This window comes from Erpetoichthys calabaricus, chromosome 9 (genome assembly GCF_900747795.2).
Source record: "Erpetoichthys calabaricus chromosome 9, fErpCal1.3, whole genome shotgun sequence".
Taxonomy (NCBI): Eukaryota; Metazoa; Chordata; class Cladistia; order Polypteriformes; family Polypteridae; genus Erpetoichthys; species Erpetoichthys calabaricus.
Window position 1 is genome coordinate 145230650 of NC_041402.2, and position 27246 is coordinate 145257895.

The window sequence follows — 27246 nt, forward strand, 5'->3', positions numbered from 1 at the left end:
GCTCATCTCAGATGAAATAATTTGGTCCCAATCTTATTCTCATTTCAGCATGGGAGTGACTCTGGTTACTCCTGTTTTCTTCCCATATCTCCAAAGACGTGCAGATTTGGTTAACTGACGATTCCAAATGGGTCCAATGTGAAGGTGGATGTATGTGTGAGTACACCCTGCGATGGACTGTTGCCCTGTCTTGGAATATTTCCCTCCATGTGCACAGTGCTGCTGAATTGGATTAAGTGGGTGTGAGAATGAAATGGCGTTAGATGCTGACCACCCAAGTGGATTTGATAAACGAAGAGGTGCTGCTGTGGTTAATGCCGCTTTCTTGTATACTCCATGAACAATAAATCTGTGGGGTTTTTTTCGGGTGATCGCCTTCCTTTCCATGTCCAAGAGTCATGTATGAGTCATTTAAATGACTGTCGATTTTTAATTGACCCTATGAGAATGTTGTGCAAGTGCTGCGTAACAGGTTCAAGCTCTCAGTGCCATTACAATGGAATAAATGAGTTCATAAAACAGATGGACGGGTGGACGGATGGATGGATGGATACACTATTTACAAATAAGGATTCTGCATAGATTTCCCAGACATAATTCGGATTAGAACAATGTAGCCTGCCGTCAATACTACTGGAAAACCACACTGTATTTCATTCGTCATTTTGCTGTCCTCAAATCATTCTTATTTTATATCCTTTGCTTAATTGAATAATCCAAATACCACGCATCTTATGCACTTTAAAACTTAATTGAGTCTGTCCTTGTAAATCAAAAATAAATTTGTCCAAACACTTAGTACAGTATGTTTCTGCTACAGCTATAGTAAACAAACCCATAGATGGCGCTACCGTTACATGTAATCGTTTAAATCTATGATCAGGAAGGTCATTGTTAACGATCGTTTGAAGTCAGAATGTCAATATTTGATACCGCGTTTTATTAATAAATGCATGCATTAATTTTTTTATATAAATTAAAGCGCAAATTCGTGCATTGAGGTTTCCTGTTAGAGACATGGAGATAGCTGCAAATGCCTGGGAACGTTGCCCTCTGATAACTCTTGGCAGCTTGCTACTTCCACATTGGTATCTCGGAAATATCCCATTTAACAGCATGATGTGTTCGAATTCCTTTGCATATTGTTTGTTTAAAGAAGATAACATGCCTTAGATAAAGAGAAAAGCTGCCCGAGCCATACTGCAGCACTTTTGCACCAAAATACCACGATACTCTTTGAAAGTGTTTGTGACGTTAATATTTCTGAAGGTTTAGTGAAACTGACCACACACGTGTCCTCCCTATTTTTTGTATGGTCATGTTGTGATAAGCATTGCAGTGGCACAGTTTGTGCCCAGATTCGATTTATTTAGTTTGTCATTTTCACGCTTCCTCCTTCTAAGGATTCCGATACAATCCCATAGTCTAAACATAAAGTATTACATTGACTAACGCCAATAAATTGGTTTGTCTACACGAATCCGACAGGTGATGATGGTGTACTGACCAGTCTAGGATGTGTTCCTCCCTTTTTGGCAATTACTGGTGAAATACGCTCTTGAGTCATGTTAGAAAATGGATGGACGACAATCAATCATTTGGTCAAACTTTATTTCATATCGTATCTTTCAGAACGATACATTATGTTTTCAAACCAAAACTAATCAAAACACTTGGTTACAGTGATGAAAACTGCGAAAAATCAAAAGAAGCAATCAAGCAATCAACACGATACAAAGTGCATGCGGCTATTTATTTTATTTATGTCACCTTGCTCTTGTTCTTAAAACGGCGTGTTTCAAATCCGAAACCCAGAATCTTCACTCTTCTGTCATACTAAAGTGATTTAATCTGTTTCATTACCTGAAATAACTGCTTGTGACGATTAGGGGAGTCGCGTTCCTTGTATCTGATTTATTTGCAGGTATTTACGAAGCTAAACAAAATTAACGATAATATTCTCGACAGGTTAGATTTTTTTTTGGTAAAGGGACTTTATTCGGGTTTGGTTATACTGGCATTTAAGAATAATTAATTTCTTGCGTCGTGATCGGTTGCTTTGATCCTGAAAAATAAATTGTTTGACTTGTTTTATATACACAGGTGAGCATCTTCAGAAAAAAAAAACTGCTTGGTTCGTAACAGTCTTAGATCACCATTAGGAAGATTAGTTTTCTGTTCTTAGAGCTCTGCAGACATCTACATAATAAGGGGTTAATATTATCCATTAAAATACACATATTTAAAAACCGCTTATCAAAGTTGATATTGTATTGTTTAGATAAATCGGAAAATTAAACACATTGAAAACGAACCTGTGAACTCATGCAAATAGCAATACAGTACCTCGTATTGTATTTTTTCTTAAAAAAAAAATCTCTAACAGCTGTATCTGCTGATCTGCCCCTTTCAACTGTCCAGCCCAGATGGGAGGGAACCCACCGACTTTAAGATCAGGCTGAAAAGTGATAATAATATTTGAAGAGCTGCAAGTGGCTGTGACGCCGAAAAACGAACCGAGAGGCAGGTCCAATGAGCATTTCCAGGACCTCCCTTCGCTGCCCCAAAAAACTCTGATTGCAACTGCTCAAATGTTTACACATGACACAAATGTATAAAATCAGCTGAGAGAGAAGCACAGTACAAGAGGCAGGTAGAAGAAGAGAATGGATCATGCTTTTGTGGAATACCGAATTTTGCACTGAAGGGCACAGCGCGTCATACCTGTGTAATACCTTGGATTATTAATATTTAACACCTTGTTTTATTATCATGAACACTGTACTACAACACTGTTAAATTAGGAACACTAGCATCCATTTGAGAAGCCAACAATGTTATTGATAATCAAAACCCTCATAATTCTTTGGAATATTCTGTTGGTGTTAATCCATTTTATCAGCAGTATGGAAAGTGAATTTTTTACGCCAGTCAGAATGGATCTGCACAATTGGGATCTTGAGAATGTCATACGCAGCACAGAAGAAGCAAACCTGCGTAAAGTTTTTAAAATCAGCGCGTTTAATCAGGATTTCTATCTGAATTTGATGCCCGATTCCGATTTCATTGCACCTTCTTTTTCTTTGCATAATGTGGGTACCCCACAGAGATCCACCTCTAATCCCAGCCTCAGCCGCTGCTTTTATTCTGGGGATGTGAATGCGGATCCAAATTCCTACGCCGCTTTCAGTCTTTGCAAAGGTTTACTGGGCGCTTTCGGCTACAACGGATCGGAATATACAATAAAGCCGTTTGAGAATGATACTGTGCCTCGAAAAGCATCCAATGTTCTGAGCTTACACACAATTCAGCGCAGAAACGCACCTGTCCAAAAAGCAAACTATACCTCCAGGTGCGGTGTAGGGTCAGGTTTGAATCACGCCGTTTTAGAGGCTCTAGAAAACTACAGAAGCTTCCACAGAAACGGCAGTAAATTACGGACGGAAAAAGGGCCGAGAAGCATTGGCAGGCATAAACGGTTTGCTTCTGTCCCCAGGTACGTAGAGACCCTCATAGTAGCAGACGAATCAATGGTGAAATTCCACGGTGACGACCTTAAACACTACCTCCTAACATTAATGTCAGTTGCATCCCGACTTTACAAGCATCCAAGCATTTTGAACTCCATTAATATAGTGGTGGTGAAGTTTATGATGATAACCGAAGAAGACAAAGGACCAAAGATTTCCAGTAACGCGGCATTGACTTTGCGAAATTTTTGCACCTGGCAAAAAAAGCTCAATAAAGCAAATGACAAGCATCCAGAATACTGGGATACTGCTATTCTTTTCACGAAGCAGGTAAGGCAAATTAGTATGTTCTCCACTGAGGGGCGCTCCTCTACTAAAATATCACGCTTTACAGCCGCATATGAATCTCCCTTAGTAACCAACTTCATCCTTCTTCAGGTTAAACAATTTAAATGCACAATACAAGTTAAAGACAGAGCACACGTGTATAAATATGAAAATCACATACTACATTTACATCTTTGTTTACTCTGCTAAGACTTCGTTTGTCCTTTACATTTTGAGGCAAAATAAGAAAAGTGAAATAAAAATATGTAGAATGGTTCTGCACAAATAGATGTGCAGTTTAGTAAGTATGGCTTCATATGACATATTCTTTCGCAATCTATCTATCTATCTATCTATCTATCTATCTATCTATCTATCTATCTATCTATCTATCTATCTATCTATGTCTATCTGTCTGTCCGTCTGTCTGTCCGAGGAATCCACTGCACTTTTTAATTAATGCGATTTGCTATCCACAAGTTTACAATTGTATTTGAAGTCCCAATGTGTGGCAATGTGTCCTTTCCTCTCGATGACAATATCTTCAGCTCAAAACGCCACGGCATACGTTGACAACAACGAGAATGCTACCCAAAATATTGTAGTCTGAATGACGGATTCTAAATTAACAAGCACGTAATTGTACAAGTCATCTGCGAGCTTTTAGATACAACAGCAAAGAAAGAAAAAAGAAATCTAAAGAACAATTTAATATCATGTATAAGTTGGATATATTACTGGTAAATATACAATTTTAAGATACAAAGCAAATGCACAAATGCCACCGAGTTTCTATTACCGTATTAACCAAAAATCTTACGGTGACTTTTTGGTGTACAATATCTATTTTTCTATCTTTTGCAGGAAAGGTTCTTGTTCATTCATCCATTTTGAAAGTAAAGATTTGATTTTAAACGAGGTGTAACGTGTACACAAAAAAGTTTTTTTGTCTTTTGCTGGCTTGAATCCCCTGTTGCCCCCGTGAAATTCATTTAACGTTTTTTCCTTTGAAATCTTGGAGCTTTGCGCGGCTGCGTCTGTCTCTGAGTCGTACCTCCCAAATGTGTGGGAAAAATGCGTGTTAACCGTAGGGCGGGGAGAGGCGTTTAGCCCATCGTCGGCATCTCCCTTTCCTTCAGAATGCAGCTCTGTGCGTGTGCAGCTATCACCGTCTCTCCCAAAATGTTTTTCCATTAGTGATAAAGCGAACTGTCACTTTGCTATTTTTCAGCTTAGCTAGCTCCGTGCAAGTGAACGTGATGCGTCTTACAGGGGACTCAACATGCGTTGCTACAGAGGAGAAAAACAAACACAAATAAGTATGTCGTTTAAAAATCGTTTATCATAGCCATTCGTTTAGCTTGACATCATGGTGAGTCCACAAGACAACATGTGTTGTTAATTACTGGAGAGGCAGAATGGACATCTGCGTTATGATTTTAAAATGTAAGGTGTTGGAAACTATGTTCCAGCTGAGCAAAGCTAAAACGGATGCAGCATAAATTATCTGCTCGATTGTGATTTTGAAAGAAAACAGAATAGCAAAAACATAATGTAACATAATGATTGCTATACACAAGTAATTCAGTTCAGCAGCACAGGAGGCCATAACATAGCCTGATAGCATAGGTTACAAGGCAGGAACTAATCCTTGATAGAATGTCAGTGCATTTATTAGAGTGTTCATAAACAACTGTGCACTCGAACTTATGTGAGGCCAGTTTAGACTTACTAATTAACCTAACACATATATCTCTAGGGGGTTGGCAGCATAGTGGTTTGCATCCTGGGTCATCCCTATGTGGACTTTGCATGTTCTCCCCATGTCTGTGTAGGCTTCACTGGGTGCTCGCCACTACCCCAAACCCCATCTAAAGACATGCAGGTTGGGTGAATTAGTGATGCTAAATTGACCCTAGTATGTGTTTGGTGTATGTGTGTTTGTGTGTTCACCATGCAATAGACTGGTACTGTCTGCAGGGTATGCTGACTGGGATAGGCTCCAACACCCACCACAACCCGAAAATGAGATGACATGACACATGTCTTTGGAATTTGGAATGCAGAATGAAAATCAGAATACAGGCATACACACAGTATATACATTCTTAGATCTACTTAATCCAATTCACCAGACCAGAGCATAGGCATAAAGATGGAAATTACTCTGGCACACACACCCACACTCATTCATACTGGGGCCAGTTTGGAGTCACTAATTAACCCAATATGCATGTCTTTGGAGATGCAAGAGAAAAAATGGAGTACCATTGCACATATGCCGTCAATGTGCAAGATCCACAAAGACAACTACTGGATGTGGCAGACTCAAAGCGTAGCATAACGTCATCAAATCTACTTAATCCAACCCAGAACTATTTGGGGGTATATCGTGGCAGCCATGGGCCAAAGTAAAAAAAACAGACCTGGAGAGAGTGCCAGTACATTACAGGACTCGATTAAGCACATACCTACATGGGGCCAATTTGGAACTGCCAATTAAGGGAGACAAATAATGTAAGATAATGTAAGATTATATGGGAACAAACAATAGTATGACAGGATTATATGAAAGTTCTGCATGTTTTGTTTTGATTTATTTATATATAGCAGGTCATAATTAAAGTGGAGTTTCTGTTTGATCATTAGAGAATAAGTAATTTTCATATGTTGAAAGTGAACCCCAGAAATCCCTTGTGATTAAAGGCTATGATATTGTAACATTGTAATGACTTTCAGACAAAAAATATTGCTACATTGGTGAAAACAATCCATTTGTAGTTTGAATTGGACAAAGAGATGAAGGATTACTCTGTAAGTAACAGTTTAAGAGAATACTGTGGAGTTCAGCTTTCAAAAATGAACATTACCTCAAGGAAGCAGACAGTGACAAATGCAGAATATCATTTATGAGTGTCTTTTCATAAGAACATTATTATTATTATTATTATTATTATTATTATTATGATTAGTAGTAGTAGTAGTAGCAGTAGTAGTAGTAGAAGTAGTTGTAGAATCAGTAGTGGTAGCGGTAGCTGTTGTTATTGTAGTATTAGCAGCAAGTCTTTGCTATAAAAGAAAAAGACTGTATATTACAGAGAGATAAAAACACCAAGTGGTAAATCATTTTGTAAAATATAGTTATTTTCTTTCCATCAACTCAAAAAACTTCAGACAATGTAACAGCAAGAAACTGATCATTTATAAAGTGTTGATGCAGTGTATTATGTGCAATATAGATTTGTGGCGCATATCAGTAGATATAATGTAACTTTATTTTAATGAGTTTAGTTTCCATTAAGTATAAAGAAAACTTCTAAATTGTTTTTTACGTTATGCATTAAAAAAATCATGTGATGGTACATCACCTACCGTCGACAAGTGTGGGAATTTCTCCTCTGAATTATTTTCATGGTGACCACTGGTGGTGCTGTTGGCAGTTGCCTTGGATTAGCAATCACATTGAAAAATACAAATTATCTCCACATTTTCAGCATGTGGGAAAGAGACCTTGCTCACCTTCATGTTTTTGTAAGAAAAGTTTTTCGAAGGAAGAGGCATTATCAGAGAATTAATTATTACATTCAGATTTGTTGCTAGTGTTAAAAAATTCAGTATGACTGTCAACATGTACAATTAAATAGGCTTATGAAGTTTTGATGCTTTTATGCCACAAAGAAAATGAACAGACCTTTAGACAAGAGCATTACTTGACTGCTTATTGTTGAAGATGTTAATTGTTAAATCTCCAAAATATCATTCATTCATCATCCTTTAGTTGTAGAAATATCGAAACAATCGTGATGTAGGTGGCCTATAATATAAGTATCAGGTAATTTACTAAATAAGTTAAGTAAATGTCTCCATATCTCTTTGATGTAAATATCTAATACACGTACTGTACATTTCATATTCTGTATGTATTCTTAAAGTATATTTTCCTGCTAATTATTCCAACAGAGTACAACATTCTGGCATGAAACATTGATTTTCAGGGTGACATAAATACAACAAGCAACTTGAGATACAAATTTCCATAATATTATTCTGCTCATAACATCCACTTAAGATTTTCCAGGGTGATTCCAGTCACAGTATCATTTACCCATAGTTCATTCCTATAGTTCATTCCATTCATTATGAATAATTCCAATGAATAACCTGCCTGAACTATACAAACATGTAATTAAGGAACAGGTAAGAGGGGTACATACTGCCCTCCATTCTGGCATGAAGAGTGAGATCTTTATTTTGAAAAGCCATGCTTGACTACTTTAAGAGTAGCAAGACTTTCCATTTCAAACATGTTTTATGTAGCCATTTTCCTAATACTAGTTCTGTGGATGTATGGTAATGTATAATACAAAACTCTTTCTTAAATTGTGGGAGCACACCATTCAGCGAAAACTAAATGAATATTAGAGTCCCTTATACTCAGATAGCATAGTCGCCAGATTAATACTACACACTTTAATGGTGGCACAGCCAAGATATGAAATACTGTGTTGCCTCCAAAAAACCTGATAATTAGAAATCGGGGTTGGGGAAATCAATTAAAAATATCTGAAATTTAATATCTCTTGCCTTACGTGTACCATCAGAATTCCTCCTACACTTTTCCTTATTATCATTATCATATTGTTCAGCGTGTCCTCCTTTGATCGCATTCTCGAAAAACCCGCTTTCAGGCTGTGTAATTTAGAGGCATTTTGCTTGTCTTCTGGCTGCTTACCCGGTATAAGAATATCGTTTATATTCTTGTGAATAGTTCCTGTCTTCAATGGCAACTCTTAGTGTTCCTCTTACACCTTTTTTTGGTATCCTTGCGTGTCTCAATTTGACTTGCGCTGTGCGAATACCTCTCATGTAGGTGCAGGTATCCAAAATGGTCCTCCATGCATGGCATTTCCTTCTATTTCTTACAACAATTTAATATTGAACAATAATTAAATTGATTTCTGAACTACAGAATGCAAAAGGTGTCAAAATAAATTTGATGTATGCCACAAAGTGCCTATTTTGATTAATCTCATATGCATTCCCTTTAAATATGTTTTTAATGTTACACTTAAGCTGCATATTCTTTAGGCATTTTAATTAATTGGTATGAAACTAATATTAAAATGGCACTCAATATTTTTTAAAGGAATGCCATTACATGTGTAGTATGGACATCCATAACAGACACCCTTGTGCTGTTGAAGAATTCTTTGAAAGTGTACAATAAGATTGTATTTAGTTAGTACCGAAACAGTTCCTTTTGGTCATGTAGTGTTTAAGTTAAAAATGCAATTAAGCAATTATGACCTATGTAATGAACTTGATGGTAACTTTAAGAGCAAAGCAAGTTGTAAATCTTATAAAGAATATAATAAATATAGTATAGCTTTTGAGACATATAGTAACATCCCATATAAATGTTGCACATTTAATACTAGTCAAGTGTTAAAAATTAAGATTTAATAAATATTAAACCCTTAGCTTTCTATTTCTAAAACCATTTTTAACATATTTTGTTCAATCTTAGTTGACAATTAACTTACAAACCCGTAAAAAGATTGTGGCAAGAGGTGCCTTTAAAAGTTAACCATGGTGTCTTGAAAATTTGGAAATTATTTTTTTGGTCTGTGTGTAGCCATAATTTTAATGGAGATCTTTTGTATTTTGATGTGTTAAGTGATACCATTGGATACCTTATCTGTTTCTTTTAAGCTGATTATAAGCATCTGTTATATTTGTAAGTATGAGAATGATGCAACGTGTAAATTGCTGAATAATGGTTTTGTATGTCCATATTGTGCTCTGGTTAGCATGAGTGAGAACATTCTCTTCAGTGTTTTATTGTGTCATGAATAACATTTTCATAATTAAGGATGTCTACTAATAACCAACCTTTCTCTCTGTCCCCACCATTTCATAAAGTTGATGAATCATACATCTCTTAGAATACATGGAGACTTCAATTTCAAATCTACCTTCTGAGACTTAAGGCTGCAATGTACACTAGAAAATGCCATTTATCTTTACTGCATTAGAATGAAATGAATCCATACCTTCTTTGACCATTGTTTGGACTGTTTGCCAAGCTGACACCTGTAAATCTGCTATAAATCTCCAGACAGACACTTTGCCAAGAACAAGACTACCTATGAAATGCACTAGTTTTTTCAAGGAGAGAGCCTGTGACACAGTATAAAGCTTAAGAAGAAGGTTTGATTTAGTCATGTAAATGTAATCCTTATTGTAACAAAACTGGGACACTTCAGTTAAGTGAAACAAGACCAGATCACTTTTGCCTCTAGGGCTTCTCCATAGGAGAAAACCATTTTTGTGTTACAAAGCAGTTACCACTACCTCTCAAAAGGTTTTCTGATTCACAGTTTACATATAAGAAAGCTAAAATACAAATGCCCTCTTGAAGTGCTTCAGCGACTATTCAAAGGAAGAGAAATAATAAACCACAGAGTGTATTTGTCAGTTCAGAAGTGATATTAATATTGCATCTCAGAGTCGATACTATTAATATTTCCAAGATGAAGTTTTGAAGGTCTCTAAATTATTACTACCACCGTTCTCAATAACTTATTTTATTTATCATTCTCAGTGTAAAGTAACATTTTCAAGTATTTATGTGAAATATATTCTTAACCTGTTTAGATTTGTGTCTCAATGTTCTCATTAAAGAACTCACTATAAAACAACGACTGGGATCCATGTCACTAATGTTCTTTGTAATCGCAAACATGTCAGTCATGTTATCTCTTATTCTCCATTTTCTTAAACTGAAAAGATTCATCCTTCAACCTTTTCCTTATAGCTCATATCTGGTAGTCCTAGAACCATTCTAGTGACTCTCGTCTAGATTTTATCCAATAATGCGCCTTCTTTTTTGCAAATGGAGACAAAAACTGCTCTGTGTTCCAGAAGAAACTTTACATAGATGTCATATACAGGGTGAGTCCAAATTATGTTAACACTAATGGTACTGCTATGTATATACTTATATACAGTACAATTTTTGTGGACAATTTATGTGTCACATATGGTACATGTGTTGAACATAATGGTGAAGAGTTTGAGACATTCCTGTAAATTATCTTGCACATATGAAGTATGTTTTGTGAATAAATTGTTTCCGCCATTCAAATGTTAACATAATTTTGACTCACCCTGTAGTTTACTCATAACCTATCTTAACATGTACTACACACATTGGGCTACATAACTTAAATCTGGTGACTGGGGAGTCCACTGCAGTAAGAAGTGAATTGTACCATTTGACACGCCTAATTTGGCACCTTGGTTATACTCAGCAGCTTCTGTCTGTAGGCTTCCTGTTGGCTAAATATTTATTAGGTAGTACCCTGTCATAGATACAAACTGATGAAATTGTTCAACGTGAAACCTCCATCTGGATTGATGTTTCTAAAACAGTCATGCTAAGGATTCTGGTGGCTACTTTCATGCCTTGGACAAACCCATTCAAATCATTTACTGTGAACTGTGCAAAAACACAGTCTTTGGTACCTGCCCACCTGATTTAAAATTATTATCTATACAAATCTGGTCACTGACTGATCAGTCAATTAAGTGGGACGGGAACAAGTCTTTCTATTATAAAAAAAAAATCTTGGGAGGGAGACTAGGGAGACGAGACTTGATCTTCTCGGAAGACATTTTGACGTCCCACGTGAGACACTTTAACGTCACGCGAGACAAGGCAGTGAGACAACATTTAAAACAAGTTCACGGACACCTAACCAAGCAGTTGTTGGTATGCTTTTGGCAGACAGACATCATGTGTTCCCAGCTGTTAAAACAATGACAAGTGACAAGCAGAACACGCAGCTCACCAGCAGCAGCAGTTGCAAGCCAGCAGATGATATGACCGCTTCTCCTTAGCGTGCGTTCACCCCCCCTCCCCCCTTCACAATGCAAGCGGCAGAGACGCAAAGTGGCAAAAGGGCAGCTGCTGTACAGGCTTTGAAATGATCGACCTGCAGCATGACAAGCAGAAAACGCAGCTTGCCAGCAGTAACAAGCCAGCAGATAATCCAACTGCAACTCCTTAGTGTGTGTTCAGCCCCCCCCCCCCCCCCCCCCACGTTCACAATGTGAGCGGCAGAAACACGAAGTGACAAAAAGGACAGCTGCTGTACAGGCTTTTATATGATCGATGTGCAGCGCTACAAACAGAACACGCAGCTCGCCAGCAGCAGCAGCAGAAAGACAGCAACTGATCCAACGGCATCTCCTTAGCATGCGTTCAGCCATCCCCCCAGCGTTATACATCCTGCGGAAAGATTTAACCATGCCTGGGGCTGGAAATAAAGGACAAGTATTGTTTTTACAAAAGTTTTAAAGTAAAAGTGAAAATAATGCATATGTAACAATTCCCATGAAAATAACATTGTGCATCCGGTAAACCAAACCCCAGGGGTGGGTGAGCAAAGTGAGCAGGGGTCGGAGCTCCCTAGTACTTAATAAAGAGAATACTCAGTACAATTTTTATAATTTGGTTTCAAAGTAATATTATTTTTGTCTTTCTAGTATGTTATGGGGTACTTTTTCATACCAGATTTTTGGAACATGGGTATTTTTAATTTCATATTGATTTCTCTGTTTCTTTAAGAAAAACCCTAATTATTTTTGCATTGTTCCACTGCTATGTTAGTTTTTTCACGGGTGCCAGCATTTTGTTGAATGGTTCCTATTGTGATGCTAATAAAACAACCTGGATGTGACATCATTATCTAGTTCAGGGGTGGGCAAACTACAGCCCGCAGGCCACATCCGGCCCGTTGGTCTTTTTAATCCGGCCCGCCGAAGATTGGTACAAAATTGCCCAAATCAAATCATAATTATGACTGCATTCATTTGACCTTGTCCTGTAATGCCTGGCATTCCACCAGGTGGCGAACTAGGCGCAGTGATACATTGACTTGATTTTGTGGAGCCTGGGTTACTCTCTGTTATTACTCTTGTTACTGCTCAGAACCCATCTGCAACAATGAGTGGCCAAAGAAAAGAAAAGTCAACAGTGATTGCCGAGTATTTAATAAGGAATGGACAACTAAATACTTTTTCACTGAAGTCCGGTCAAAGGCTGTATGTCTTATTTGCCAAGAAACCGTTGCGGTTTTAAAGGAATACAACATCAGCCGTCACTTTTCCACCAAGCATGCTAATTATGCTAACAACCAGTCAACGCAAGAACGGACAGCTACCGCTCAGAGGTTGGCAGCTAGTTTGCAGGCTCAGCAAAACACCTTTATCCGACAAACTGCCATCCAAGAATCAAGCACGAAGGCAAGTTATGTGCTGGCATTCAAATTAGCAAAGATCAGCAAGCCTTTCTCCGAAGGGGAGTTTCTCAAAGAGTTCATGGTAGAGACAGCAAGTATATTGTGTCCTGAAAGCAAGAACAAATTTGAAAAAATTAGCTTATCACGCAGGACAGTGACTCGCCGTGTTGAGCTAATTGACGAAGACTTAGCTAGCAAGTTAAACAAAAAAGCGGAGTCATTTACATTATATTCCTTGGCACTGGACGAAAGTAATGACATAAAGGACACCGCTCAGCTTTTAATTTTTATCAGAGGGATCAATGACAATTTTTGAGATAACGAAGGAGTTTTTGGCCATGGAATCCCTAAAGGGGAAAACGCGGGGAGAGGACTTGTATGACAGCCTGTCGGGTGTCATAAATAGGCACAAGCTACCTTGGAGTACGCTCGCCAACGTTACCACAGATGGATCGCCAAATCTGACTGGAAAAAACGTTGGGTTGCTCAAAAGAATCCAGAAGAGGGTGAAGGAGGACAACCCTGAGCAGGAGGTAATTTTCTTACACTGCCTAATCCACCAGGAAGCACTGTGTAAATCCGTATTGCAGCTTGACTACGTAGTGAAGCCAGTTGTAAAACTCGTTAACTTTATTTGAGCGAGGGGACTTCAGCATCGTCAGTTTATTAAGTTTCTCGAAGAAATTGACGCTGATCAGTTGAGCAATGAACACCTCAGATCTGTTCTGAGAATTACCACAACAAAACTCACACCAGACTTCGATGCACTGGCAAAAAAGGGTGATCAACAACACTGTTCCCACTAAAAGTTAATGTAAATATTAACACTGTAATGCCTTTTTTATGTTTATGTTTGATATGTATGAATCTAGTGCTGGCCCAGCCCGTCTGTCAAATTTTAAAAGTCAATGTGGCCCCTGAGCCAAAAAGTTTGCCCACCCCTGATCTACATTGTATAAATGTCATGCAATACACTGCCTGATCATCAAATTTAATGGATAAAACTACATTTTGTGCAAATGTATTTTAATAGCATTCCTGTCAAAAAAAATTAAGGATTGCTTTCTCTTTGGGTTTTGTTTTGGGATTTGTCAAAACATTGCTTTGAGTTCTGATTAGTGAACTTAGCAAGAATATTGGTTCATATCATTCTCCATGTCTTTTCTCATAAAAATACTGACTCTCTTCTTTGAGCCACTATAATAATATGTCATTAACCAGAGGAAGTTTCCTTCTTCAGTTTATCATTTAGCTATTATTAAAAGAAACTAGGTATGCTATGCCCCACTTTTTAACCTCCATTTGGTTTTGTCACACAGGCAAATCACACATATAAAAAAATACACATTATAAAACTTCAAGTTAAAATCTTCAAGTTTATGTACCTATAGCAGGGACACAGCATCATCATGTTGCCTTTTAATACAGAATATGTTATTTTTTATAAAAAAAAATACCATAATTTGCTATGACTGTTCATTTAAGGCCAAGATCCTATGGCAAAATATAAATGTATTCCCACATTCTCCATGCTGGCTAAACAAATTAATTAACCTTAGAATAATTATACTGGACAGCGCTAATCCTTCTCCTTATATGACTATTAAGTCATTACAGTTAAACTGTCACCATTGCTTTTGTGATTTATCAAAGATCAAAGTAATTAAAGCAATCAAGAAAAATATTGAGTTCAGTATTAATTCTACTATCATCAAAATAAAAATAACATACAGTGTTTTCCCCAGTACACAAAAGCTCTAAATACTATATTTAAACATATGCTAGTTTTAAATTACTAAAATAAATAAACCAAAAAACACAATAAAGCAAAGTAAAAGAAAAGTTTTAACTTTATCCACTTTATCCAATTTAGTGTTGGGAGAACCACATCATGTCTCGATAGCATGGGTGCAGGAACCAACCTGAGACGGGTTGGTAGTCTGTTGCGGGGTACACTCATACATACACACACACACACACACACACACACACGCACACACTCACACACCTTCACCCAACACACAAAGGGCCAGTTTTCAATCAGATGTTAACCCAACATACACATCTTTTTGGGATGTGGTTTGAAAACTGAGGCACTTGTAGAGAGTCATGCGGCCAGAAGGGGAAGGTACGATCTCCACACAGATAGTGAACATGGAATCAGATCAGGACACTGGCTATGCATTTGTGAAAATATTCTTCACTGTAATATTTACATGTAATAAGGTAGTGTTGTGTTTTTAAAAATTTTCTTCACAGTGATATATTCAGTAGTTAATACTTAACTCTCAATCCATAAATTCTTCTTTCCCATAAAATTGGAGACCTATACTTCTATTAGGGTTACCTCTGTGAAGTTTATTGCTGACACAATAATCAGGGTCAATATGTCAGGTCAGGTGTTGGACAAATGTGGTGTAGTGGGTCCACAGCTCACGTCAAAAAGGCCACTTTTTAAATAAATGATCTCCGCACTCGCGGCTCCCCGGGGAGTTCATGATGCGGGCAGTCCTCACTTAAGTGCATAGGTGAGGAGTCGTCCGCATCCGTAATTGACGCCCTGGGAGCTGCTAATTGCCACATCTGATCCACGTCCCCGTAATAAATAGAAGTGTGAGGCGGCTAGGGGGAGAAAGAAAAAGAAAAAAGTGAACCAGAGTAAGAGAAGAGAAGAAGGCGTCAGGAAGCAGGCAGGAGAAAGCCGGTGTGTGAGTGAGTGAAAAAGGCAACTGAACAGTGAGCCCTAGCGGGGTGTTTGGCCGATACCTAGGGCAGTTGGTAGTTGTCGCTCCTGCTGAGCATGCAGTTGAGGAGCAGGAATGACTGGAAGAAGGATGGCTCGCTGCGGAAGACAGCGGGAGTCGGGTGGCTTGGGAGGTGGATTCCCCAGCGTGAGCGTCCTGGTCGCTGGGGAACCCAAGTCTTGATCTGGGGAGAGCAGAACCGAAGCCAGAGATCGGGAGGCCACCAGACTAGTTGAGCAGAAAAAGGTCAGTTGCATGTAGGGTGACTCCCCTGGTGCATAGCCTGGACGGGAGAAGCAGGGGAGTCATCAGTAGAAAAGCACCGGGTTGATTTTAAAAAGACAGCTTCCAGCCATTGTTTTAACCTCGTTGTTTTTAAAGGATTTTTTTTTCTAATGGATTTCAACCTCCTGACTTTCACTTGTTTTTATGGATTATTTATTTAATGACTTGTCTATTTCTTGATTTTAAATACGGCGGCACAGTGGTGAAGTGGTACTGTTGCTGCCTCACAGTTAGGAGACCTGGGTTCGCTTCCCGGGTCCTCCCTGCGTGGAGTTTGCATGTTCTCCCCGTGTCTGCGTGGGTTTCCTCCCACAGTCCAAAGACAGGTTAGGTGGATTGGAGATTCAAAATTTTCCCTAGTGTGTGTTTGGTGTGTTTGTGTGTTTCCTGCAGTGGGTTGGCACCCTGCCCGGGAATGGTTCCTACCCTGTGTTGCCTGGGATTGGCTCCAGCAGACCCCCGTGACCCTGTGTTCAGATTCAGCAGGTTGGAAAATGGATGAGTGATTTTAAATAAAAGCACTTTGGCACTTTTTGCACCATCCCCTTGCTTTGTTGTGCCTCACTGTCTAGCTCATCTGTGACATTACCGACGGTGTCAAGTTCAGAGCTCCCAGAAGCTGAATGGGAGCATAGAGCGAACCTGCATCGTCACAACAAACCATCACCACTTGTCTGTTTTATAAAAAAAGAAAAAACTTTCTAATGAATACATGGTACAAAAACACACCTCACAGCTTCTGTTTGTCTGGCGAGGTGTGCAAAATATTAATTTAAATGCCAGCTTGGTATTCATTCCTTATTAACTCAGTGTTAACTCAATGATGAATAACACATACAGTATGTAATCCTATGGAGTAATGCAAAATACTGAAATATTTATTTTCTGGTCATGGCTGGTTTATTTTGTAAATTTGGCAAAAATTCAAATGTTTATTTGTCAGAAAAAGACAAATGTTTCTTGTAAGAATTCTTAAATGAATTATATGAAACCCTGCTTGTGATAAAACTGTATGGTCAGATGTTGGTGATTTACTTGGCTGTGTTTAAAGATATTTTTTTTACCATGGGCTGTTATGAATAGAATTCCCACAATGACAGTCTGTTTCCTTTTTTGCAAATTAATTAAGCCACAGTAGGAAATGAGGAGACCCTTAGTGAGTACATAAGTGGAATTGTGGCTTCCCTGAAAGGCCATAAAGGGAAATAAGTAAACCAAAGCAATTATGTCTTTCTGATTACTCTTTGCTGTGTAGAACAATTTTGATTATGCAAAATGGCATTTTTGCCTTTTGGGGAGCAATCACAACAGTTAGCTGTCAATATCTAGGTAAAAATGTATTTTACAAACATTCAATTCAACCTATAAGATAAGATGACATTACTTCAAGGAATGAACTAATATAGTATATACAGTACAAAATAAAGACTGACTACATAACGCAACATTTTTTGACCTGCTTCATCCTTTTCAGAGTAACAAGGGTTCAGAGCATATATCAGCAGACCAAAACACAAGACAGGAGACAGCTCTGGATAGAGTGTCAGTTAATCGTAGGGCCCACTCACACATATAGCCACTCTAGTAGTCACATGTGGCCAATGTGCAATCAACAGTTAGCCTAAACTACATGTGCTTGGGAAAGAGGAAGGGAAAGCAGTGTACCCAAAGAAAAATCCACATAGATAAAGGTAAGCATACAAACTCATTACAGATAATATCAAGGCAGAGGATTTGGGCCATGGGCACTCGATCCATGAGATGACATTGCTACCCATTATTATGCACTATTATGCTGCCCAAAGACTATCCTGCATTTGCAGTTATAGGGTTCAAGTCAACCAAAGGTTTTCTTATAATGAGAGAAGTATTGGGTATATAGGGCAAGAAAAGTACAAGGATGACACGATAACTCTCTTTTATTTCAGTGGCTAAGAACTTCCCGTAAAGCCAATATGAATAATTTAACTGCCTAATAACCAAGTGAATGAAATTTTGAAGTATGATATTTCCTTACAATGAAGCATATGCTGAGTCATTAGGCTACTGCAAAAGGAAGTTAAAAAACACTGAAAGTCTGTGATACTAGCAGACTGATATGGCAGGCTTTAAACGTTCTTAGCACCTTTGTGTTGGAAAATAGTCTACTTTCATGTAAAGTCCATGCAAATGAAGAAAGCATAAAAGCTCTCTACAGAAAGGTTTGCTCGATACTTGCTTAACTTTTTCCCCATTTTAAAATCCGGAATTGTTTCTTTAATTGTTCTGAATTATTGTACCTTTTAGTTGAGTCTTTATTGAACTACCACCTGTCAACTAATTTGAATTGTTTCCAGGAATATTTCAGTGTTACAGTCCTACATGTGTCAAGAAGCTACACATTAAGGTACTATATTCAATAATGGTCCAGTAGCGTACATCCCCCATGCAATAAAAAGCTTTTACAGCCTATTTAACAAACCATTTTCTCATCTCAGTGTACAGCCTGGATGCATATAGTGCTATCACGTCATGCTTGGCTACCTGAACGATTCCTGAAAGCAAAAGGGTATATCAATTGGAGAAGAAGGAGACATGTGAAATATCTTAGTGATGGCAATACAGTATACCACCTAAGGCTAAAAACTATAAGGTTTCTGATTCAGTCCCAACTTTTGAATCAACTGTACCCCTCTGAGCAAATCACTTGTGTTCCAATCATACTATTGTGTTGCCCATTTACTGTTTTAAATAAATTAATCCGGCTATACATCCTCATAATTTTTAAACCCAGGACCCTCAAACCGTGTGGTAACTACAGTAACCTCCCAGTCTAAATAAGTGGCAATAATAAACCACCTAGAAATGACTTTTAAGATAAGGGCAAGAAATTTTATGGGATAAAAAGCTACAATTATTCATTTATTGTTGCTCAACATGATTGGAAACATGCTAATAATTCTAGTGGCTTTTATAATGGGTGTTAAAAGATTTTAAAACGTACCACATTACACATTTCCAGAAACTGCTGAAAAGATTGAAAAACAGAGCAATTTGAGAGCACAAAGCCACAACACCCTCAAGGAGTGATTGATGATTTTTAAAGCTCAAGCATTCCAAGTAACAGTTGTTCAGGTCAGGTTGAATTTGTTAACAAATTAATTTTTCTTTTAAGCTCAGGGTATATGTTTCTTTTTTTTAGGAGTGAGAAAAAAGTAAAGTTCACTTTTAAGAAAGGCTTATAATGTAATAATTGTAATGCAGTTTGTTTGCCAAAAATTCAAATAAAATGGTAATAATAATTTAAAAAAATTAAAAAGTAAAAGAATATTTTGTTTTGCTGTGTTATTTTAGATGTTTGAATGCAGAATGCAAGTTTTCCAAATAATGCCTTTTGGCTTACCTTTCACTACAGTTCTTTGAAAGTGGTATACTTTGGCGATATAATAATATCATTATTAAGAATTTGACAGTACTCTGTATGTATGTATGTGTGTATGTATGTATGTATGTATGTATGTATGTATGTATGTATGTATGTATGTATGTATGTATGTATGTATGTATATATGTGCTACTAGTTTTATTATTACTTTTTTCTCATTTTTTCAAACACTGTTTTTCAGACTTCCCTTCCTACTTTTCTTAAAAATGTCTGAGTCGACCAAAAGTTGACCTCCCAAGCTCAGATTATAAATACTGAAGAGTTCTATTTTACTGTTGAAAACAGTTTCTTAACAATGCCTGCCTTTAATTAGCCACCTTCTGCTTTTAGTTACAAAAGCCCATCAGTATGTGTTTTACTTGCTTAATGAAAAATTAAAAGCAGAAATGTGTTATAAATATTAAATGGTTTGCTTGCATTCTCTTGAACTCATTTATAAAGGTTTTACCTTTCTATGTTTTTTAATGCCATGATGGCAATTCATGAGTACAAATGTGTTGCTCTTCCATGTATCCAAGAAGGGTTCAGTTTGGGTCATAGAGACCTTCATGGTGTAGCTGTATTACTTGTTCATGTTTGGAGTTGAGAAATGAGAGCAGTTTGGATTTGTGTCATTTTACTAACAGTACTGAAACATTGTTAACTCAGATCATATCACTGATATCTTGAAACCAATCTCACACTATTGTTATGACTATCTCTTATAGCGTTGCTTTAAAAAGCACCAATAGCTCTTAAGTTTGTTAACTGACTTGTTTTCTTCCTTTAAAGCTTATGTGCTGAAGTGGAAAATAGTGAATATTTTTGAGAAATCCCTCACAAGGACATCTGCAGTGTCTAAAACTACATTACTGCCACTTAACAGTTTGTGAAAATTTAGTCACACACATTGCCCTGGATAATTAACAAATGGGAGAACTGTAAAGTTCTCTGCCAGTCATCCAAGAAAGCACACTCAATGATCAGACCATTTACAGTCTACTCCACAAGGCTTATTCTCACCTGGACAAAGATGGCAGCACTGTGAAGATTATGTTTTTTGATTTGTCCAGTACCTTCAGTACCATCCAGACATTCCTGTTAAGGGGTAAGCACAGATATATGCAGGCGGATAAGCCTATGGTGTCTTAGACTATCTGCTGGGCAGACTGTGTTTCTTATATGGATGTGAGTAACACTGAACCTCCACAAAATACAATCCTGTCTCCTTTTCTCTTCACTCAGTACTCCTCAGACAAAAAATATGTCATGTCACTTTCAGAAATTCTCAGAGAATTCTGCACTTATGTGGTGTATCCATAAAGGGGATGAGACAGAGTATAGGACACAGGTGGATAACTTTGTTTCTTAGTGCAGAAAGAATCACCTACAACTTAACATCAGTAAAACCAAGGAACTAGTTTACCTTGCTGCACAATGTATCATACTGGGGCTTTTTTATACCAATAGCAATATGCCTGCAAAATGCCACACTGTTACTGTGATCACCAAGTCAGAAGTGTTCTTCTTTTTCATTTTCGTTCTTTTAGTCATTTTGGTGTGCGTTTCGGCCATAGTGTGTGTGTGCTTGTATGTGCGTGTGGGTGTGTATTATATATTTAATGAGTTTCTATAAAAAGCCAAACTCCACCCAGGGGACAAATAAAGTTCTGTCTATCTAATGGACACAGTGCTCAGGCACACAAAAGATTCCATTTTATTTCAGTCACCTCTAGCTGACAGGGTCAAATATCCATCCATCCATCCATCCATCCATCCATCCATCCATTGTCTCCCGCTTATCCGAGGTCAGGTCGCGGGGGCAGCAGCTTGAGCAGAGATGCCCAGACTTCCCTCTCCCCGGCCACTTCTTCTAGCTCTTCTGGGAGAATCCCAAGGCGTTCCCAGGCCAGTCGAGAGACATAGTCCCTCCAGCGTGTCCTGGGTCTTCCCCGGGGCCTCCTCCCGGTTAGACGTGCCCGGAATACCTCACCAGGGAGGCGTCCAGGAGGCATCCTGATCAGATGCCCGAGCCACCTCATCTGACTCCTCTCGATGCGGAGGAGCAGCGGCTCTACTCTGAGCCCCTCCCGGATGACTGAGCTTTTCACCCTATCTTTAAGGGAAAGCCCAGACACCCTGCGGAGGAAACTCATTTCAGCCGCTTGTATTCGCGATCTCGTTCTTTCGGTCACTACCCATAGCTCATGACCATAGGTGAGGGTAGGAACATAGATCGACTGGTAAATTGAGAGCTTTGCCTTGCGGCTCAGCTCCTTTTTCACCACGACAGACCGATGCAGCGCCCGTATTACTGCGGATGCTGCACCGATCCGCCTGTCGATCTCACGCTCCATTCTTCCCTCACTCGTGAACAAGACCCCGAGATACTTGAACTCCTCCACTTGGGGCAGGATCTCGCTACCAACCCTGAGAGGGCACTCCACCCTTTTCCGGCTGAGGACCATGGTCTCGGATTTGGAGGTGCTGATTCTCATCCCAGCCGCTTCACACTCGGCTGCGAACCGATCCAGAGAGAGCTGAAGATCACAGCCTGATGAAGCAAACAGGACAACATCATCTGCAAAAAGCAGTGACTCAATCCTGAGCCCACCAAACCGGACCCCCTCAACGCCCTGGCTGCGCCTAGAAATTCTGTTCATAAAAGTTATGAACAGAATCGGTGACAAAGGGCAGCCCTGGCGGAGTCCAACTCTCACTGGAAACGGGTTCGACTTACTGCCGGCAATGCGGACCAAGCTCTGGCACCGATCGTACAGGGACTGAACAGCCCTTATCAGGGGGGCCGGTACCCCATACTCTCGGAGTACCCCCCACAGGATTCCCCGAGGGACACGGTCGAATGCCTTTTCCAAGTCCACAAAACACATGTAGACTGGTTGGGCAAACTCCCATGCACCCTCCAGGACCCTGCTAAGGGTATAGAACTGGTCCACTGTTCCGCGACCAGGACGAAAACCACACTGTTCCTCCTGAATCCGAGGCTCGACTATCCGACGGACCCTCCTCTCCAGGACCCCTGAATAGACTTTTCCAGGGAGGCTGAGGAGTGTGATCCCTCTGTAGTTGGAACACACCCTCCAATCCCCCTTCTTAAAGAGGGGGACCACCACCCCGGTCTGCCAATCCAGAGGCACTGTCCCTGATGTCCATGCGATGTTGCAGAGGCGTGTCAGCCAAGACAGTCCTACAACATCCGGAGCCTTGAGGAACTCAGGGCGTATCTCATCCACCCCCGGGGCCCTGCCACCAAGGAGTTTTTTGACCACCTCGGTGACCTCAGTCCCAGAGATGGGGGAGCCCACCTCTGAGTCCCCAGGCTCTGCTTCCTCATTGGAAGGCATGTTAATGGGATTGAGGAGGTCTTCGAAGTACTCCCCCCACCGACCCACAACGTCCCGAGTCGAGGTCAGCAGCGCACCATCCCCACCATATACAGTGTTGACACTGCACTGCTTCCCCTTCCTGAGATGCCGGATGGTGGACCAGAATCTCCTCGAAGCCGTCCGAAAGTCGTTCTCCATGGCCTCCCCAAACTCCTCCCACGCCCGAGTTTTTGCCTCAGCAACCACCAAAGCCGCATTCCGCTTGGCCTGCCGGTACCTATCAGCTGCCCCCGGGGTCCCACAGGACAAAAGGGTCCTGTAGGACTCCTTCTTCAGCTTGACGGCATCCTTCACCGCCGGTGTCCACCAACGGGTTCGGGGATTGCCGCCACGACAGGCACCGACCACCTTACGGCCACAGCTCCGGTCAGCTGCCTCAACAATAGAGGCACGGAACATGACCCATTCGGACTCAATGTCCCCCACCTCCCTCGGGATGTGGTCGAAGTTCTGCCGGAGGTGGGAGTTGAAGCTACTTCTGACAGGGGGCTCTGCCAGACGTTCCCAGCAGACCCTCACAACACGTTTGGGCCTACCACGCCTGACCGGCATCCTCCCCCACCATCGAAGCCAACTCACCACCAGGTGGTGATCAGTTGACAGCTCCGCCCCTCTCTTCACCCAAGTGTCCAAGACATGTGGCCGCAAGTCCGACGACACGACCACAAAGTCGATCATCGAACTGAGGCCTAGGGTGTCCTGGTGCCAAGTGCACATATGAACACCCCTATGCTTGGACATGGTGTTCGTTATGGACAATCCGTGACGAGCACAGAAGTCCAATAACAAAACACCGCTCGGGTTCAGATTGGGGGGGCCATTCCTCCCAATCACGCCCTTCCAGGTCTCACTGTCATTGCCCACGTGAGCATTGAAGTCTCCCAGCAGAACGAGGGAGTCCCCAGAAGGTATGCCCTCTAGCACCCCCTCCAGGGACTCCAAAAAGGGTGGGTACTCCGAACTGCTGTTCGGTGCATACACACAAACAACAGTTAGGACCCGTCCCCCCACCCGAAGGCGAAGGGAGGCTACCCTCTCGTCCACCGGGATAAACCCCAATGTACAGGCTCCAAGTTGGGGGGCAATAAGTATACCCACACCTGCTCGGCGCCTCTCACCGGGGGCAACTCCAGAGTGGTACAGAGTCCAGCCCCTCTCAAGGAGATTGGTTCCAGAGTCCAAGCTGTGCGTCGAGGTGAGTCCGACTATATCTAGCCGGAACTTCTCAACTTCGCGCACTAGCTCAGGCTCCTTTCCCTTCAGAGAGGTGACATTCCACGTCCCAAGAGCCAGCTTCTGTAGCCGAGGAGCGGACCGCCAAGGTCCCCGCCTTCGGCCACCACCCAACTCACACTGCACCCGACCTCCTTGGCCCCTCCCATAGGTCAAATATTAACACAGAAAATGGAAAACTTGTAAGTGCTCCTCACTGCATACAGATACAATGCTGCGAGTGTTCACATCTTCTAAGGCATAGACCAGTGACATAGTGAGAGGGGATCTGTTTTATTCTAGAGTATAGTGTAAGTATGGAAATTCTCTATCCACATCACATTATTGGTATTGTGGAATGAGCCCCAAACACAGACAGGCAGACATGGTATTAAGCACCACCACACGTTTATTTACAACTAATATGTACAGTCTTCAAGTGCCACACAAACCCCAAGACTCCCCCAAAGTCCAGGCCTCTCCCTGAGCCTTCTCTCTCTCTCTCTTCAGTCCTCTCATTGCCTCCTCCCAGACCTCGCCCTTCTCCTCACCCAACTCCAGCCCTGAATGAAGGGAGGCGGCCCCTTTTATAAGCGGTCGGCTGGGTACCACGCCCAGCCGCGTGCCACAGTATTAAAGTGTCAAATGTTTGTGCCTGTAGAGAACTGATTATTACTGTTGCCACTACAATCTTTAGATCAGGGTTTTATTCTTGGTGTTGACAAATCTATTTTGAGTTTGCATGTTTTCCTTGTGTCTGTGTGAGTTTTGTCAGGGTACACTAGTAACCTCAAACATTCCAAAGATCTGTGTGTAGGTGACTATAGATTAGATTTGAATGAGAAATGTGCTTGAGCTTGTGAGGAACTCGCACAGTGCCGGGAATTTCCCATGGCCCTGTAGTGGAAAAAGTGGGTTTAGAAAATGGAGGGAAAGATGAATTGAAAAAATGTTAAATATTGTTCTGTTTTCATAGGCAATACTTATGAATGGTTTGAAATCACTTCACTTTTCTTGTCTGGTTCCTTCTAATTCACCCTCACACAAGAAAACCCTTACATATGACATACTATTGGATGTGTCTTGAGATCTAGTTATGCAAAGCATCAAGGTTTTTAGGGTTCCCCTTATTTTTTCCCTCAAGACCCAAAAAACCTACGGAGTAGAATATTTATGAAATTATGTGTCTGTGTGTCCAACACCACCATCTCACAAGCCCAACATTCACACATTATTTAAGTTAAATCATTGGGTTCTAGCTGATACCCATGCATATTCCAAGCTTCTTGAAGTTACACCTGGTGATTTGTAATTGACAAATACTTTTTATGCATACTGTGCCCTTGATGTTCCCACAACATTTTCATTCACAGGTCAACTCTGCATTGTGTCAGAAGGGAAAAAAAGGGCAAGTATATTGGTGGGTGACTACTGGGTGATAATGGATATGCCCTTCATGTATACGTGTTGACACCTTAACTAACCCTCAGCCAGCAGGCAGTGCATCACATCCACAAACTCTGAGTACAGAGGAATGCAAAGTATAGAAATAGCCATGTGTCTTCATAAATTGTTGGATGACATCACACTTTCACCTCAGCTTTTCTGTTCTGTGATGTGTGCAATGCTGTAGAACATTATTATAAGGGTACATAAGGTTGAGAACTGAAAGATGTTCTTATCTTAGGGCAGAGGGTTTATACCGAGCCTGTATATCTGCTAGGCAGACCATGATCACTACTATTTTTGCAGTTATTTTGTTTTGTTCACAGTTTCTGACTGAAATACCTGAGCTACACACTTTATATTTGGGAAAAAATCATACACCGTGCAAAGCAGTGATGGAAATTTTAGTACTTAATGAAATTTATTTGCTTCATTTGAGGATTCCAAATTACAAAGAAATACTGTATACACAAACAATTTACAGTTGTCATTAGGCTATCCAGGTGGTGTCTATTTGTCCAAAAGAGATATGGAGGCACTTATACTTTTCAGTTACTGTATACTTATCACTTTTGACAACGGTACCACATGTCTTAGTAAACGATGACATCGCATTGCCATCTAAAAGGAAAACAAGCTATTCTTTGTTGAGATTTTTCTTTCACAGCATGTGCCTGACATTTCTTTTGCATTCATCTTAGCAATAATAGGTGTCTGATTTATATGCTTATTTATATGTTTTTCCTCGTTTGGAGTATAAATTAAGATGTCACGTTTGCTTTATATTACTTTTCACAAGTTAATTTCATCCTGCTGAGGGGCAAATAAAGTACCATACTGTATAAGGAAGGTATTGTAAATTGATTGTTTTCAGTCAACTTTTTTGTAGACAATTTCAGAGTTAAGTCATGGCTGTCCATCAATCCGACGATGGTGCTGTTTAACAAAGTACTACATCATACTCAATTGTATAGTGGCTAGTTAACAGGGGTTTTAGGAAATCTCTTGTAAATTTGCTCACTAACTTCTAAGAGTCATTGATTTTGGTAAACATTGCCCAGGAGTTGGTTTTACCCTGTAATTGAACCATTTGATAAATTGGACAATTTTTAGTGTTATTTTTCACCGCCAAATTTCCATTGTTATTGTTTTTTGTTTAAATTTTTAACTAGTATATTCCAAGGTGGATGACAAAATATTAATGAATATATATGATTCATTAGTACTCATTCAATAGTTGGCTGGTGAAATAAACTGTCCTATAATCCTGAAAAACAATACAAATCTGATATTGTTGATAACCCAAATTATTTAGAATGGAAGACTAGCTAAAAAAGGAAAAAAAAAAACCATAATGCTATACTGAAACTCTATGTATACTGTCAAACTGCTGGGAGTATCATTAACCACAATGTCCCTCTCATGGACAGAGGTTTTGTCTATCAGTGGAAGACTGGCCATTAGTCATTGCTACTTATAGTCATATTTTATTTGCATGTGTTTATTGTTGTGTAATATTGGCCATACCTATTAGAACACCATGTATAAGAAAAAAAAATGTTGCGAAAAAGAAAATAAAATAAGAAGAATTAGGGACAATCGTAAACCATCTTGATTTTATGTAGCACCTTTTTACCAGCCATTTTG

The 27246-nt window shown here is 39.9% G+C and overlaps 1 protein-coding gene across 1 annotated transcript in view; it reads left to right on the top strand.

Annotated features, from left to right (window-relative positions):
- Positions 1-2418: 2418 nt before the first annotated feature.
- Positions 2419-27246, top strand: part of LOC114658198 (A disintegrin and metalloproteinase with thrombospondin motifs 15-like) — a 118919-nt gene continuing 94091 nt past the window's right edge. Inside the window, exon 1 of the mRNA XM_028810296.2 lies at positions 2419-3800. Within this exon, the coding sequence (XP_028666129.1) occupies positions 2835-3800 (966 nt within the window). The 5' untranslated portion in view covers positions 2419-2834. The remainder of the gene's footprint in view (positions 3801-27246) is intronic.